The sequence below is a fragment of the Aquarana catesbeiana genome, linkage group LG09, assembly GCF_042186555.1.
Source record: "Aquarana catesbeiana isolate 2022-GZ linkage group LG09, ASM4218655v1, whole genome shotgun sequence".
Taxonomy (NCBI): domain Eukaryota; kingdom Metazoa; phylum Chordata; class Amphibia; order Anura; family Ranidae; genus Aquarana; species Aquarana catesbeiana.
The window spans coordinates 313,713,360-313,731,750 of NC_133332.1; the positions used below are offsets into that span (position 1 = coordinate 313,713,360).

The following is an 18,391-nucleotide window of genomic DNA, read 5'->3' on the forward strand; positions in this document are numbered from 1 at the left end:
AATGGTTTAATCACCACGGCCTACCTGAGTATTGTTGCTGACCATGTCCATCCCATTATAACTACAGTGTCCCCATCTTCTGATGGCTCCTTCCAGCAGGATAATGCGCCATGTCACAAAGCTCCAATCATCTCACCACTGGACAATGAGGTCACTGTACTCCAATGGCCTCCACACTCACCAGATCTCATGACTCCAATGGCCAATGGCATCCACACTCACCAGATCTCATGTCCATCCCTGTATGACTACAGTGTCCCCATCTACTGATGGCTCCTTCCAGCAGGATAATGCACCATGTCACAAAGCTCCGATCATCTCACCACTGGACATTGAGGTCACTGTACTCCAGTGTCCTCCACACTATCAAGATCTCAAACCAATAGAGCACCTTTAGGATGTGGTGGAAAGAGAGAATTGGCATCATGGATGAGCAGCCGACAAACCTTAAGCAACTGCATGATGCTATCATGTCACTATGGACCAAAATCTCTGAGGAACGTTTCCAACACCTTGTTGTATCTATGCCACCAAGAATGAAGGCAAAAGGGGGTCCAACCCGGGACTAGAAAGGTGTAACTAATAAAGTGGCCAGTCAGTGTATATTATATATAGTGAAATATATATGATCTATGACAGTGTGACCTTAATCCCAGTGCTGTAAAAGTCCAAACATTGACACACCATGTAAATAATGTGGAAAAGGAATAATCGAAGTTCATATAAACTCAATCTTCTTATCCTTGTGTGTGTGTGACCACAATCCCAGTGCTGCACAATGGAATGCTGCCAATGGTTGCAGTGATATCTCCACACCACTTGTGTTCCAACTTTGACTTTTGATGAAGCCACATGATGCGGGCGTAACATGTAAGGGCGTTACTTGTGGTGACGTGAGGAGCTAGATGAAATGAGCACAATAGACAGACAAGTTCACTCTTACTGATTTTTTTTTTTCAATTATTCAAAGCAGAATTCCAGACAAAGATAACAATGAATAGTCAAAAAAAGGATAAAACTATTAAACCAGCTATTGATGCAACTTTCAGCTTCAATTCAGAAATTTCCCCTGCAGTACTTTTTTCTGCCTCTAGATGTCCTCAGTTTTCTGGCCAGAATCCCGGACGCACCCCCAAATTGTGACTGGACAGTGAAAGGAGATGCAGCACAGTAGAGCTCAGTAGAGCTCATCTCTCTATGTTTCTGCTCTCTCCTCCAATCGGAATGCTTCTTGTCAGCAGATGACACTGCATAAAGGGTCAGGGATGTTAGTGACATCCCTAATTGATGTTGACGGCCCATCTGTGTACATTCAGCTTAAAGGTGTTGAATCTCCCTCTCCCACAGGCTCATTGACCCAGTCCCCTTTCGGGTTCAGCACATGACATTGCATAAAGAAGCAGGGATGTTAGTGACGTCCCTAAAAATAACAAGAAAACAATGAATAGTAAAAAAAAAGATAAAGCTAGTAAACCAGCTATTGATGCAACTTTCAGCTTCGATTCAGAAGTTTCCCCTGCAGTACTTTTTTTCTGCCTCTAGATGTCTTCAGTTTGATGGCCAGAATCCCGGACGCACCCCCCAACCATGCGACTGGACAGTGAAAGGAGATGTAGCACAGTGATGAGCTCATCTCTCTATCTTTCTGCTCTCTCTCCTCCAATCAGAATGCTTCTTGTCAGCAGATGACACTGCATAAAGGGTCAGGGATGTTAGTGACACCCCTAATTGATGTTGACAGCCCATCTGTGTACATGCAGCTTAAAGGTGTTGAATCTCCCTCTCCCACAGCTGATTGACCCAGTTGCCTTCCGGGTTCAGCCGAACCCAAGCTCACCCCTGCTATTGATCTGCCAGAAATCTATTGAGCTCCTACGGTCGGTGAGGTGGCATGTCGGGCCACAGGCAAACACACACACACACCCCCCCCCCGGGTCGGTTGGCTGGACGGCCCTCACACTTACCCCATCTAGGTCTCGAGTAGCGCTTCCTCCGGGCGGAGGGTGGTGGCTTTACCCTGCGTTTCCTCCTCCTATTGCTTTACGGCGGCTTCCCATGTGTCTCCTCCCTCCTCCTCCTCGGCAGGCCAATAGGATCGCTTCTCCTCTCGGTCAATCGGGTGATGGGTCTTCCTGATTGGCCGGGAGGAGAATCAGGATGACAATAGCGCCCCGAGCCCACCCTTTTTTGAAGCCTCTTAGAGCCTCAGACTCTAATCACGAGCTTCTAAAAGAAGGAATCCATGCGTCCGGCGCCCTACATGTAGATTAGGGGGCTGGACGCATGGATAGGGGGCACGGATCCCATGCGCCGCGTATGGACGAGCCGCCACTGTGTGCTGCATGCAAATGTACTAACAAGGAACACGGTGATAGGAGGACAAAGCAGAGTTCAGAGCAGAGAGATGACCTCATCGGTCTGCTGACGCTCTTACACTCTCCACTCGTCAGCTGGGGTGCAGAGAAGACAGCCCTGTATTTCTTAACTGTAGGTTGTGTCATTCCTAAAGCAGAACTTCTCCCAAAATGGGAAGATACGATTGTTTCCATCCTCCCTCGTCCACTGCCATATTTGGCACTTTGGTCATTGGAAGGCTTATTCCTCTACATTGACTTTATTATTATTAGAATTCTTATACAGGATTTATATAGCACCAACAGTTTGCACACCACTTTACAACATGTGGGCAGACAGAACAGTTACAATACAATTCAATGCGGGAGGAATCGGAGGACCCTGTTCGTTAGAGCTTACAATCTAAAAGGGAGGGTCATGTGATACAAAAGGTAATAACTGTGGAGGATGGGCTGATGGTGAAGATAAAAGTACAGTTTGTAGGTGGAGGCGAAGTAGGCTACTCTAAAGAGAAAGGGTTTTTTTAGGAAGGGTGGACAGAATAGGAGATAGTCGGACAGATTGGGGTAAGGAGTTCCATAGAATGGGAGAGACTCTGGAGAAGTCCTGGAGGCGAGCATGGGAGGAGGTGACAAGGGAGCTAGAGAGCAGGTGATCTTGGGAGGAATGAAGAGAATGGTTTGGTTGGGATTTTGAGACTAGTTTAGTGATGTAGCTGGGGGCCAAGCTGTGCATGGCTGGTATTTTTTAAATTTATTTTGTTGGGTGGGTGTAAGCCAGTGGAGCGATTGGCAGAGAGGGGTGGCAAACACTGAATAGTTGGTGAGGTGGATGGGTCTTGCAGCAGCATTCATGATGGACTGAAAGGTGGGTAGCCTATATAAAGGTAATCCAATGAGGAGGGAGTTGCAGTAATGGAGACGAGAGATGACCAGGAAGTGGTTTAGAAACGTTGTGGTGTCATTGGTTAGGAAGGGTCATATTTTGGAGATGTTGCGCAGGTTGAGGCGACAAGCTTTGGACAGTGATTGGATGTGGGGCCAAAAGGATAGTTCAGAGTCCAGGATTACACCTAGCGCCTTGGCATGCGGGGACAGGATTATAGTTGCGCCATCAATCTTGGTGAAGAAGTCAGAGGAAGGGGCATGTGGGGGAGGAAATATTATGAGCTTGGATTTTGATAGATTGAGTTTGAGGAAGTGGTGTGACATCTAGGCTTATACAATATGTCCGTTAGTAAACAGATGGAGTGAGTTGTGGGGTAGAGAGGTAGATTTGGGTGTCATCGGTTGAAAGCCATGGAAGGCTATCAACTGACCCAGGGAGGAGATGTAGATGGAGAATAGGAGAGGTCCAAAAACAGAACCTTGGGGGAGAAAGGAAGAGGAGAGGAGGAAGTAAAATTGTAAGTGACGCTGAAGGTGCAGTGGGATAAGTAGGATGAGAACCAGCAAAGGGTAAGGCATGAGGTCCAAGAACAGACTAGACCGAAAGGAGAGTTCAGAGTCCAGGATTACATCTAACACTGTGACATGTAGGGACCAGTTGATAGTGGTGCCATCAATCTTTCCTTATCCTGAATCTTCTCTTGTGTTCTATAGGTGATCCCGTTCCCAGCAGGGTGTGATGTAGAGGACAAGTGTGCATGCAGGGATCCGAAGGCAAAGGAGAATACAAAGGGGAACGATCCAAATGTCCAAAGGTTTGGCTCAGCACGTCTGGAACGATCACAACCAAAGGCAGACTGGACAACATAAACACATTCCTCCCGTTGTCTTTACAGTTGCTATTGAACTGGATTGCGTTTCTCCACCAGGAACTGTTGAAATACGAACAAGTCTGCCCATTTTCGTCAATAGAGAACTGGGAATCATTCATAATGATTTGAACGCCATAAGGAACAAAACCATAAAATCAAGTATGCGTTGAGCTGTGGTATGGCCAGAAGATGACAAAAGATAAACAAAGCCATAAATACATTTCTCAGCCAGCTAGACAGGACTTCTTTTAGATCTCCTTTTCTATTACCAATAGTTAGAATGGAAACGTGTAAGAATTCATAGTGGAAGGAGGGCTGGCTGAGGGATTGAGAATGACGATGTATAGATTTGCAGTCCTTGCAGGCTCTAGTGTTCCTTTATCCATCAAAACCTCAAGCTGTGCACTTTTCCTGTTTGACGGCCCGTTAGAACGAGATCTAACCGCCTCATAACAGATGTTTTAAGATTTCTCCAAATGCCACCAAAACCCAACACTAGTTGTTTGAGCATAACTGTTGCTGCTATTCTTGCTGCTATATCCCATACAGCTATTTTTATTTTTTTTTTCCTAACTGTGTCAGGTCAAGCGGAAATCAACCCAAACAACCAGTCTGCCTTAAATCTTATCTTCAAGCCTGCCTGGTACACCTTCAGGCTTCGCCCCCTTAGAAACAAATGAAAGGGACCAACATAGAACCTCTCGGTATGGGTTTGTACCTCAAGCCTAGCCTGGACCCTGGAGAGATGAAATGACACACAAGGTTAGAGAAGAGGGCAGAGCAGAGTAGACTGCGTTGACTATTCTCCTAGCAGCTGCTCCTTACCGAGCTGTAACATCCGACAACGTTACGTTTCAGCATCGGGCTACGTGTTTCCACCCATGTCAGAAAATGTCCTGCACATGAATGGAAAAACACTGCTCTTTTTTTTTTTATTTCCCTTCATACTTTCCATGCTATTTTTGTAGAGTTCACCTGGGTGACATTTTGCTTGTAGACACTGGCATAAAAATACATAGCATGTATGGTGGAGGCTCAGAACTCCGGAATAAACCAACGAAGGGTAAGGCTGAAAGGAGAATACTTTTTTGTGCAGTAGTATGTACTTGGTTGTGTAGTAGCTCGAGCGGCATTTTCATATTACTACAGGGCCAGTCTTGCCTAGCAATACTTACTGTATATACTACTGAGCAGTGTCGATTGGGGTACATATGCAACATCATGCTTTTTGGTTTTCCAAACGAGACCCTCCATTCCTCTATTGCTGCTGAGGGAATAAAAAAAAAAAAAAGTGTTCGATAAGGCCACCCCTCGGGCACTTCAGTGTGTACGCCGGTGTCCAATGTGCAGAGATCTTGTGATATAACCGATAGTGAATTGTCCCGATGCAAGGTCTTGTGTAAGATGGCAGCTTTTTTTTTTACCTCCTCAATCCCTAAAGGATTAAACCCAACTCCAGCCAAAAAGTTTAATTTTCCGGTTATGGATAGACTTGGGGAAAATATATTTGACATAAAGTGGAACCTTTCTTAGGTTCTCACCCCCTGCCCACCCCCATTTAAAAAAAAAAAAAATGAAGATCTTCTTAGACTCTTTATGGTCCACCACCATCCCTGGCTTCCTACTTCCTCTCCCTCATGTCATTCTGCTCATTTCCTACGAGCCCAGCCTGGTATTTACATACCCCCTCCCCCTCAGAGGGTGCGTCATGACACAGGTTGGGCTCACAGTGCTCCAGGAAGGTCAAGGTGGTCAAAAATGTCTGGCCCCCACAGCACTGGAGGAGGAAGAGGAAGTCCTGGGAATTTAATCAGGCCAGCTAAAACAGGGGTCTCCAAACTTTTCAATTTGAGGGCTACATTGCATATTTTACAGATATTTGCGGGTCGAAAAAAAAAAATATTTTATAAATATTGAAATTAAAAGAATGAATATGTTTTATTTGGAGTTTTTTGGAATTAGCATGATATGATTTAGAACAACTAAGAAAAACTTGAATAAAAAAAAAGCAAAGAAATTCCAAATAAACTTGAGCCCATCAAAGTCCCTAATCACATCAGGTTCCTCATCAAAGTCCACCCTTATATCAGTGTACCCATCAGAGAGAGCCACATCAGATTCACCTCTTCATCAGATGATCCCCTTACATCAAAGTCCCCATCAGACCCCTTTACATCAGAGTCCCCTCAAAACCCCCCTTACATCAGAATCCCCATCAGATCCTCTTACATCATAGTCCCCATCAAAGCCCCCCCTTACTTCAGAGACCCCCTTACATCAGAATCCCCATTAGATCCTTTTACATCATAGTCCCCCTCAAAACCCCCCTTACTTCAGAGATCTCCTTGCATCAGAATCCCCATAAGATCATCTTACATCATAGTCCCCATCAAACCCCCCCCCACTTACTTCAGAGACCCCCTTACATCAGCATCCCCATAAGATCCCCTTACATCATAGTCCCCATCAAAGCCCCCCTCTTACTTCAGAGACCCCCCCTTACATCAGAGTCCCCATGAGACCCTCTTACATCATAGTCCCTATCAAAGCCCCCCTTACTTCAGAGTTCCACTTACATTAGGGTCCCCATCAGACCCCCTTACATCAGAGCCCCCTCAAAGCCCTCCTTACTTCAGAGACCCTTTTACATGAGAGTCCCCATCAATGTTTGGATTTGGAGACCCCTGATGAAGATAGAATATTTTATTTATTTTTTAAAAAACGTTTTGTTTAATATTTGATTAAAAAGACTCTGGGGTGCGTAGGAGGTGGGGGGGTGGGCAAAAAGCTGGAGTTCCGCTCTAAGCATTTATTGTTGTCCTTGAGATTCACTTCCTGTCCCTGTGGAAGCCTTTGATAGAAGGGCAGGAAATAGGGAAAAAACGGTTGTCCCCGACACAAGAAGATGAGGTTCTAACCAGAACCTCCACTTCCTGGAGAGATTTCCCATCACTTCCTGGAGAGATTACCCATCACTTTCTGTCAGGATGACAGGAAATCAAGGGGAGTCCCTCTAATGGGGTACCATTCTGTAGGACCTACCCTACTCTGTCCAAAACTAAGAAAACTTTGGCCTGGAGTTAGGCTTTAAGGGCATTCCCTGGGGGTGTTTTCAAAGCAGGTTCCAGCTACCTCCCTTCTGGTTTTCACTTTCACTGGCTTGAAAATTGTCAGTTTGTTTTAGTTCTTTTTCCTGTGTTAAAAAAAAAAAAATCAAAAAAAGCTCAAAAAAACTTTGTTGAGATTGAGATGAGTGACATTTTATGAAACTGTCCAAAATATATATTAAAAAATAATTGTATGTTTTTAAAGGGACATGATGTACTTAGTTGTAGGCAGAGAGCTACATCCACACTGCCCAAGTGGAGTTGGCTTACAGCATGTTTATTATTCTTGTGCATTCCCAATGTGTGAGATTGAAGCCCAACTCAAATGTCAGTTTAAATCCATGAAATACATGCCAGGTCCATCAAACAGAAGGTGTGCAAGGTCCTACACTTGGTTTTCTTTAGAAAGCAGCCGCAGACTGAGTAGAGCATACTGCCGAGGAGGACCATTGCTCTTGGTGTGGAAGGAGTGGTCTCTCTACAAAGGTCAAACACACCCCCCTGCCCAGGGCTAGAGCTAAACAATCAACAAAGCTTGCTGTGTGAAAGCAGTGGTATCTCTCCAGAGGTCAGACATGCCTATGCTCAGGGCTAGAGCTCACCAATCAACAAAGCCTGTTGTGTGGAAGAAGTAGCTTATCCGCAAAGGTCAGACACGCTCCCTGCTCAGAGCTAGAGCTCACCAATCAGCAAAGCTTTCTGTCTGGAAGCAGTGGATTCTCTGCAAAGGTCAGACACGCTCCCTGCTGAGAGCTAAAGCTCACCAATCAGCAGAGCTTTCTGTCTGGAAGCAGTGGTTTCTCTGCAAAGGTCAGACACACCCCCTGCTCAGAGCTAGAGCTCACCAATTAGCAAAGCTTTCTGTCTGGAAGCAGTGGTTTCTCTACAAAGGTCAGACACGCCCCCTGCTCAGAGGTAGAGCTCACCAATCAACAAAGCTTCCTATCTGGAAGCAGTGGTTTCTCTCCAAAGGTCAGGCATGTCCCCTGTGGAGTTAGAGCTTGCTGTGTGGAAGCAGTGGTCTTTCTGCAGAGGTTAGACACACCCATGCTTAGCGCTAGAGCTCTCCAATCTACGAAGCTTGCTGTCTGGAAGCAGTGGTTTCTCTGAAGAGGTCAGATATGCCCCCCTGCTCAGAGCTAGAGTTCACCAATCAACAAAGTCTGCTATCTGGAAGCAATCGTTTCTCTGCAGCGGTCAGATACGCCCCCCGCTCAGAGCTAGAGCTCACCAATCAGCAAAGCCTGCTGTCCGGAAGCAGTAGCTTTTCTGCAAAGGTCAATCACACCCTCTGCTCAGAGCTAGAGCTCTCCAATCAGCAAAACTTGCTGTCTGGAAACAGTGGTTTCTCTGCAGGGGTCAGATATGCCCCCCTGCTCAGAGCTAGAGTTCACCAATCAACAACGTCTGCTATCTGGAAGCAATCGTTTCTCTGCAGCGGTCAGATACGCCCCCCGCTCAGAGCTAGAGCTCACCAATCAGCACAGCTTGCTGTCTGGAAGCAGTGGTTTCTCTGCAAAGGTCAGACACGCCCCCTGCAGAGTCAGAGCTTGCTGTGTGAAAGCAGTGGTCTTTCTGTAGAGGTCAGACACAACCATGCTTAGAGCTAGAGCTCTCAAATCAACAAAGCTCGTACTTCCCAGTGTTTGGAGAGCTGTAACTCTGACTCAACACGAGGGCATGGTGGATCTCTGCAGAGAGACCACTGCTAATACACCAAGAGCAACAGTCCTTCTTTATAGCATGCTGACAGGGGACAAGCTTTTCTACTCAGGATGTGGCTGCTTTCTAAAGAAAGTCAACTGTAGGGCTTTGCACATCATTTCTTTTGAGGAACCCTGGATTGTTTAGCTGATTTAAATATGAAAGTTCGATCGGGCTTTAGTTTTCAGTGACGGAATATTAACGTGTGTTTGTGCTTTCTATATTACAAAAAAAAAAAAGAAGAAAACTATTTAAAACAACAAATCGATTGCAAACAGTATTTCACTGAGCTCTAGTTACTGCACCGAATCCTTACCACGGCCCGATCTCACCGTAGCAGGAAGCTGCTAATAGACAATAATGCAAACATGATATTTGGCTTAATTCTAATGAATGCCAAAAGACACGAAACCAACTACTGCTCTCATAGACTATGTTTTATCTATGTTGATCACACACTTATAGACGTTCGATGTGGTTGTTTTCTTTTTTTTTTTACGAACCAAACGAGTGGTATCACTCAACAAACCATGAGTGGAATTATAAGGGTGAGCACACAGACCGGATTGTTTTCCTGGACGAATGTTTATATAGAGCTGGCGAAAGGCATTGGCTTCTGAGGGGCCTATTCATGGTAGAGAATGGATAGAAAATGCTTTCTTAACCTTTTTACCCCAGAGGAACCCTTGAAATATTTTTCAGGTCTCGGAGAATCACTGGTAAGATTATCTATGGAGTTCTATGGAGGGTCATTGGTGAAACGCCCCTTACATTGGTGGTGGTAAGTGTGAAAAATTGCCCCGCTTACAGGGGTGGCCAGAATGACGCCTTTGCAGTCTCTACAAAGTGGTGCTGGATCTGAAACTATGCAGGCACCATCAGATGGGAGGTTGTTTGGTCACAGCTCAAGGAACCCTTAGCCACCCTTTGGACTTGGAACTATGCAGGCATCATCAGATGGGAGGTCAGTTTGGTCACAGCTCAAGGATCCGTTAGCTACCCTTTGGACTTGGAACTATGCAGGTATCATCAGATGGGATTTTAGTTAGGTCAGTCAAGAATCACTCAGCCACCCGTTGGATTTGGAACTATGCAGGCACCATCAGATGGGAGGTTAGTTTGGTCACAGCTCAAGGAACCCTTAGTCACCCAATAGATTTGGAACTATGCAGGCACCATCAGATGGGAGGTTAGTTTGGTCACAGCTCAAGGAACTCTTAGCCACCCTTTGGAATTTGTACTATGCAGGCATCATCAAATGGGAAGTCAGTTAGGTCAGTCTAGAATCCCTTAGCTACCTGTTGGATTTTGAACTATGCAGGCATCATCAGATAGGAGGTCAGAATAATGTATATAGAGCTGCCAGAAAGCATTGGCTTCTGAGGGGCTTATTCAAATTTGTCATGGAAGAGAATGGCTAGAACAGGCTTTCTCAGCCTTTTTACCCCAGAGGAACCCTTGAAATAATTGTCAGGTCTTGGGGAACCCCTGGAAAGATTAGTCTATGGGGGGTCATTGGTTAAACACCCCTTACATTGGTGGTGGTAAGTGTAAAGAATTGTTCTGTTTACAGGGGTGGCCAGAATGCCTTTGCAGTCTCTGGCAAGTGGTGTTGGATCTGGAACTATGCAGACACCATCAGATGGGAGGTCGTTTGGTCACAGCTCAAGTAACCCATAGCCACCATTTAGACTTGGAACTATGCAGGCATCATCAGATGGGAGGTCAGTCAGGTCAGTCAAGGAACCCTTAGCCACCCATTGGAGTTGGAACTATGCAGGTACCAACAGATGGAAGGTGAGTTACATAGTTACATAGTTAGTAAGGTTGAAAAAGTCCATCCAGTCCAACCAAAAAAAATCATACAATCCCATATACACAATTCTATACCCACAATTTATCCAGGGGAAGGCGAAGAACTCCAGCAAAGCATGATCCAATTCGCTCCAGCAGGGGAATAAATTCCTTCCTTATCCCCCATAAGGCAATCGGATATTCCCTGGATCAGCTTTACTCATAAATGTTAGTACCCAGTTATATTTTGTACTAGTTAGGTGAGTCAAGGAACCCTTAGCCACCCATTGGCGTTGTAACTATACAGGCACCATCAGATGGGAGGGTCGGTTAGGTCAGTCAAGGAACCCTTACCCTTAGCCACCCATTGGAGCTGGAACTATGCAAGCACAATCAGATGGGGGGTCATTTAGCCACAGCTCAAGGAACCCTTAACCACCCCTGGGGGAACCCTATGGTTCCACAAAATCCTGGTTGAGAATGGTTAGGACAGAGAGAAGAACAAATCTGGAGAAAAGGAATATTTAACGAGAATCATGTATAGAGAGAAGAACGTGTTTGAGAAGAGGAATATATACCAAGAAGAACGTATAGAGAGAAGAGCATTGTTTACCTAATTTTGTAAATGCAAATTGCTTGCTTGTCATGCAAAGCCCCGTCCTGATTAAAGGCCTTTACAGTGATGACATCTCTACACCCTCAGCTTTTTGACTAGATGAGTGGTACCCAACCTCAGTCCTCAGGTACCTCCAATAGGTAATTTTTTTCAGGATTTCCCTCATCTTACACAGGTTCCTTCCTCCCCTTCCTTGGGGGGTCTTTCTTCAGGGGAAACCCCCACCCAGTAAACATTGGTCAGGTTCGGCTGATGATGAAGAGGCATTTTGGCTAGGTGGACCCGAGTATGCCTTTCCTCTATCAAGAGTCTTGCTTCTCAGGGGGCTAAGGAGGGGTCTTTCCTCTTTCGGGAGGAGACCAAAAAACACACCCTGGTGCACTTTTTTTTGTGTGTGTTAAAAGCACTTTTTTTTAGTTCAATTTGGTGCTTTGTTTTTGCACACCATACCGCGGGCTCGAAAGAAAAAAGGTACTTTAAATCCAATGTCAATGACTTGGTATTTTATGTAAGGGTTATTCCCAAAATGTGATCTGCTGGGGGGGGGGGGGGGGGGGGTACTTGAGGATTGAGGTTGGGAACCACTGGACCAGATGGTGAAGGAGCAGCAGCAGACTGAGGAGGCCATCTCTCTGCTCCCTCTGCTCTCTCCTCCTATCCTCCTACGTTCCTCTACCTGTTTGGTTGCTGTTGAGATTGCAAGAAGCTGCTACATTTTCCTTCATTTTCAGTCCCAGAGATGCAACAGTTAGAGGAAGCCTCCCAAAATGAGGGGAGTTTCTCTTGTAGACAGTCCTCCCTGGAACAGGTGTCCCTATTGGAAGAGTTCCCCCTACCTCATGTTTTGGGGACATCTCTAAATTTTGGATTACCCTTCCTTTTTTTTTTTTTTTTTCTCTGTGACAATGGTCACCAGAGGGATGAATAAGGTCACATAGAGGAATGAACCTTCTTAATCCACATTTAAAAAAAAATATAAAATAAATAATAAATTGGCTAGAGATACACTTTCTCGTCCTGTATTCTTCCATCCACTCCAAAACTAAAAAAATAATAATCCAATAATCCCAAATTTAAAATAAATAAATAAAATAATTGGCTAGAGATACACTTTGTTGTCCTTAGTGTTTTTCCATCCTAGCCAAAAACAAACAAAAAAAAAAATTGGCCAGAGATACATTTTATTATCCTTAATCTTTTTCTTTTATTTTTTTTTTAAGTTTTGGATAAGCATACATTTGATAGTCTCTTTAGGTTGAATGAACTTGGGTGTCATTCAACCTAAAACTGAATTAATCTTGTGGCAAACAAAAACACCACAAAAGGGAGACAGCACCACAAGAAGGTAAGTATCGCACCCAAAAAAAACAAAAAAAAACTTGGGCTTTAAAACTGGTATGTTGTATTAAAAAAAAAAAAAAAAAGCCTCTAACAAAAGAAAAGAAAGTCCAGTAAATTTCCAAACCAGGTCTGTGTGCTCAACTCTAATTTACACCAGCAGGTAATGGGAAACTGATATTTACTGGATTATAAAAAAAAAATAATAATAATAATAAATGACCCGCCTGTGTTAAAAAAATAAAAATAAAGTATCTATAAATATATATGTGCGCGTGTGCGTGAACATGTGTTTGTATGTCGCCAGGTGCACTGTTGTTTGCTTCTCTGTATATTTTACAAGCTACATCTGCATATACAAAACTGTGATCTCCTGAAAAAAAAAAAAAAAAAAAAAAGAAATGTACTTATAATATGAAATTGCTCTTCCTTATTTATGTATTGTAATGGAATTTTTATTTGTAATATGAAACCTGCTACTTTTTAATATTTTTTTTTTTTTCAATCAAGAACAACTGAAAATGTTGACTTTTCTTACAAAACACATTACCATACCTACTGTAATTTTATTGTTAATTTCTCTACTTCCTCTCTTCCTCACCTCATGTTTGTGCTGCTCTGTATTGTCATATGTAGAGTCAATTTTTTTTTTTTTTTTTGTTTTAAGAAAAAAAAAAAAAAAAAAAGTCTAATTTAAAAACCTCCAAGCAATATATAAAGATGTAAATAGTAGAGCTTATTTATTAAGAATGTCATACATTTAATTTATATCTACACAATGTTATTTTTAAGTTATTTTACTTTTTTTCCTCAATACAGTTTTAACCATTATTTGTCATTATTTCACTTTTTTTTTTTTAATTTGTTACTCATATATATTGGTCATGTTTCTAATGTTTGAAAAAAAAAATCACATTTTTGCGTACATTATTTGGTAATATATATATATATTATATTGTGACTTTGTATTGAATATTTTTTTGAAGTATTTTGATGACCTCTTGTTTTGGCAGTGCAAAGTTTTTGTTTTTTTTTCTCTTTTGAAGAAGGTTATGGGTTCTGTTCTTTTTTGATCACCTGTCAAGGATCCGTTGGCAGGTGAACAATTTAAAGTGTTTCTGTGGCCAGGCTATGGACATTCAAGTATTTAAAGACTCTTAAGGAAGGAAGAAATAAGCTTTAAGACTAAAACTCACTGACCTCTGTAGCTGCGGGCACTGTGGAGCAATTCATTATCAAAAATTCGCAGCAGAAGCTCTGAAGTTAAAGTGGACCTTCACCCACTTTACAGTTAATTACTACTTCTGCTCTCCTTTCACACATTTGCCCCTTACATCTTTTTTTTTTCCTTTTTCTAAATTTTTTTTTTAATTTTTATAATTTTTTTTCTTCTTTTGATTTTTCTTGCAAATACTTTTTTTTTTTTTAAGTAAGCTGCTCCTCGCTTTCAGATTTCTTGCCTAGGCTCTTGCTGCCCTTAGCCTCTTGAGGTACTCACATCATGCACCCAAGGCAGCTCCCAGCTCAGCTCCTTCGGCTCCTCCTTCCAACAATGCTCAGCTCCTCCTCCCAGCAATGACTCCTTCTCCCCTCCCCCTTCCAGTAGTGACTCAGCAGCTCAGCTCAAGCAACTCAGCGGCCTTCTAATCTAAACACAGAGAACAGGAGCTCTGGGACGGGGGAGCTGAGCTGCTGAGTTAACGTATTGAACCAAGTTCTTCTGCTGTTGGCTTTGAGAGGATGATTTGCTCCACAGTGCCTGCAGCTACAGAGGTCAGTGAGGGCTTGTTTTTAAAGCACATTTGCTGCTTGTTCAAAAATATGCAAATATTTGAATGTCCGTAGCCTGGCCACAGGTTCAACTTTAAGACAATCACATAACAGCTGCTTTCTCATTAAGTGTCTGTTCAAATACAGTGCAGCGTTATATATATGTTTGATTCAGGTCATTACAGTATTTACATGCAATGCTGATTTGTTCTAAAAGGGACACTACCACCAAAAGTAATATAAATAAAGTTATCTTTGTTAATGCTATATCTATCATTTTAGAGGATATTTTTACTTATATTTTATATATTATATTTTTATTTTTGTATATATTATAATTTTTTAAAATATTTTTATATATATTAAATGTATGTATATATATATATATATATATATATATATATATATATATATATATATATATATAATGTATTATTATAATATATTTATATAGTATATATATTTTATATATATATATATATATAAATAATGTATTATTATAATGTATTCATATAGTATATATATTTTTATTATTTATATATATATATATATATATATATATATATATATATATATATATATATATATATATATATACCCTGTTTCCCCGAAAATAAGACCTAGCATGATTGTTGGTGATGGCTGCAATATAAGCCCCATCCCCCAAATAAGCCCTAGTTAAAGTCCTTGTAGGTCTTTTTTTCAGGGTAGGGCTTATTTTCGGGGAAACAGGGTAGGGCTTATTTGGGGGGGTAGGGCTTATATTGCAGCCATCACTGACAATCACGCTCGGTCTTATTTTCAGGGAAACAGGGTATATATAGATATATAGATATAGATATATAGATAATATATTATATATCAAATACTTCATGTGAGGGGGATGACATAGTTTGCATTGAGTAAGGAGCTTACATTGTCTTGTGTAAGGTAGGTAATGTTTTAAGAAGAACTTCAGCCAGAAGAAATTATAAATAACTCATACTATAGCTCAGGGGGTCTTCTGGGGCCATATTTATTACAATTTTATAAATATTTGTAGGCCGAAAATTTTTTTTTTTTTTAAATAAATGACCCCCCTTACATCATAAAACCCCACCAGAGTCCACCTTAAACATCAGGGTTCAGACTGGTGGTGGTTGGTGGGGGATTTTTTTGGGGGGGCGTCAAACAACCCACCCTCCCGGTCGGCCGGCAGCACCCCCCTCCCCCAGCAGTCGGTTGGTCATCCATCTCCGCACTTACCTCATCTAGGTTGCAGCGGGCAACGCTCCTAGGGGCAATGGCTTCTATCGCGTTTCCTCCTCCTCTGCATCAAACTCAGTTGGAGAATCAGTGAGTACATTGACCTCAAAGTCTGTTGGAGAGCCAGTGAGTACACCCACCCCAAACTCAATTGGAGAATTAGTGAGTACACCCACCTCAAGCTCTGTTGACAAGCCAGTAAGTACACCCACTTCAAACTTTGAAAGCTACTTAGTGGACCCACCTAATATATTCTTGGAGAGCCATTTGCAATGTTTGTCTCTGACCTTCTAATCTTCTCTTACTGGGAAGGGTATCCGTTTGTGTTCACTTCCCATACCGAGTGTACTCCCCCACCTCAAATCCAGCTGGACAGCTAGCCATATCAAACTTTGTAGGTAAGCCAGTGAGTACACCCATTTCAAACTCAGTTGGCGAGCCAGTATTCCCACCTCAAACGCTGTTGACAAGCCAGTGGGTACACCCACCTCAAACTTTATTTTGAGAGCCATTTAGTGCACCCACTTGAAACACTCTTGGAAAGTCAATGAGTACACCCACCTCAAACCCCGTTGAAGAGCCAGTGAGTACATACACCCCAAACTCTGTTGGAAAACCAGTAAGTACACCCAGATTTAATTCAGTTAAAGATTCAGCAAATACACCCAGCTCAAACTCTGTTGGGGAGCCAGAGACTAAATCCAAATCAGAAAATGTTAAAGAGCCAGTGAGTACCCCCATTTCAAAGTCTGTTGGAGGACCAGTGAGTACACCCACCTCAAATTCTGTTGGGGAGCCATTGAGTACACCCAGTTCAAACTCAGTTGAAAAGTCAGTAAATACTGTACACCCACCCCAAACTCCAGTGAGTACACCCACGTTAAACTTTGTTGGTAAGCCAGTGAGTACACTCATCTTAAACTCTGTTAGAGTATCAATCAGTACACACACCTCAAACTCTGTTGACAAGCCAGCGAGTACACCCAGCTCAAACTCTGTTGGGGAGCCAGAGAATAAATTCAGATCAAACTGTTAGTGAGCCAGTGAGTGTCTCCATCACAAACTCTGTTGGAGAACCAGTGAGTACACCCACCTCAAATTCTGTTGGAGAGCCATTGAGTACACCCAGTTCAAACACTCTTGGAAAGTCAATGCGCACACCCAACTTAAACTCTTTTGGAGAGCTAGTGAGTACACCCACCTCAAACTCAGTTGAAGAGTCAGTAAATACACCCACCTCATACTCTGTTGGAGAGCCATTGAGTACACCCAGTAGTAACATTTTAATGCATTACGATCAGGGTTCCCCAAAGTGGTCAGTATTGACCCCCAGTGGTCAATAAAATGTCAAATAACATATCCAAGTGGTCAATAAAATGGCTAGGGGTCAGTGAATGTCTGAGGGTCAAAAGGTGGGCAATAAGTAATGGAAGGCCAATAAATCTTTTTTTGAAGACTTTGTAGAACTTCACATCAGCCCCTAGTCCAGAAAGTAAGGTGTCTAGCGGCAGTATTACACAGGGTTGGATGATAAGCCACCAGCTTGAGTTGTCTTGAGTTGTCTTTATCAACTCTGTGTTGTTACTGTCCTCATTTACCAGTTTGCTTTGCAGTGTATGTCTCTGACCTTCCACTCTCCTCATACTGGGAAGGATATACATACTGTATGTGTTATCTTCCCATACTGAGTGTACACCCACCTCAAACTTTTAGAGAGTCAAAGAGTACACCCACCCCAAACTCAGTCGGAGAGCCAGTGAGTACATCCACCTCAAAAACTCTGTTGGAGAGCCAGTGAGTACACCCAGCTCAAATTCAGTTGAAGAGCCAGTGAGTACCCCCATCTCAAGCTCTGTTGACAAGCCAGTGAGTTACACCCACCTCAAACTTTGAGAACCATTTGGTGCACCCACCTGAAACAGTCTTGGAAAGTCAATGAGTACACCCACCTTAGCCAGAGACTAAATCCAGATCAAACTCTGTTAGAAAACCAGTGAGTATGTCCATCTCAAACCCTGTTGGAGTACCGGTGAGTACACCCACCTGAAATACTGCTGGAGAGCCATTAAGTACACCCAGTTCAAACTCAGTTTTACAGTCAGTAAATACACCCACCCTTCTGTTGACAAGCCAGTGAGTACACCCCCTTCAAACTTTGACAGCCAGTTAGTGCACCCACCTAAAACACTCTTGGAGAGCCAGTGAGTACACCCATCTCAAACTCTGTTAGAGAATCAGTAAGTACACCCGCCTCAAACTCTGTTGGGGAGCCAGAGACTAAATCCAGATCAAACTCTGTTAAGCTGGATACACACTATACAACTTTTGTTGTACGATTTCCTTTAGATTTACCTTCAACTATGTAGTGGAAGGACCGGCCTGACTGCATACAAAATTGAAAGTGTTTGAGTGTGACCTCATATTTTATGGTTTTGGTAAATCTAAAGGAAAAAATCTAAAGAAGACTGTACAGTGTGTATCCAGCTTTAGAGAGCCAGTGAGTACACCCACCCCAAACTCTGTTGGAGAATCAGTGAGTACACCCACCTCGAATTCTGTTGGAGAACCATTGAGTATACCCAGTTCAAACACTTTTGGAAAGTCAATGAGTACACCCACCTCAAACTCTGTTGGAGAGCTAGTGAGTATACCGAGCTCAAATTCAGTTGAAGAGTCAGTAAGTACACCCAGCTGAAACTCTAT

The 18,391-nt window shown here is 42.8% G+C and overlaps 1 protein-coding gene across 1 annotated transcript in view; it reads left to right on the plus strand.

Annotated features, from left to right (window-relative positions):
• Window positions 1-11,878, plus strand: part of PAPPA (pappalysin 1) — a 320,719-nt gene extending 308,841 nt beyond the window's left edge. The window contains exon 22 of the mRNA XM_073600688.1: window positions 3,957-11,878. Within this exon, the coding sequence (XP_073456789.1) occupies window positions 3,957-4,112 (156 nt within the window). The 3' untranslated portion in view covers window positions 4,113-11,878. The remainder of the gene's footprint in view (window positions 1-3,956) is intronic.
• Window positions 11,879-18,391: the final 6,513 nt, after the last annotated feature.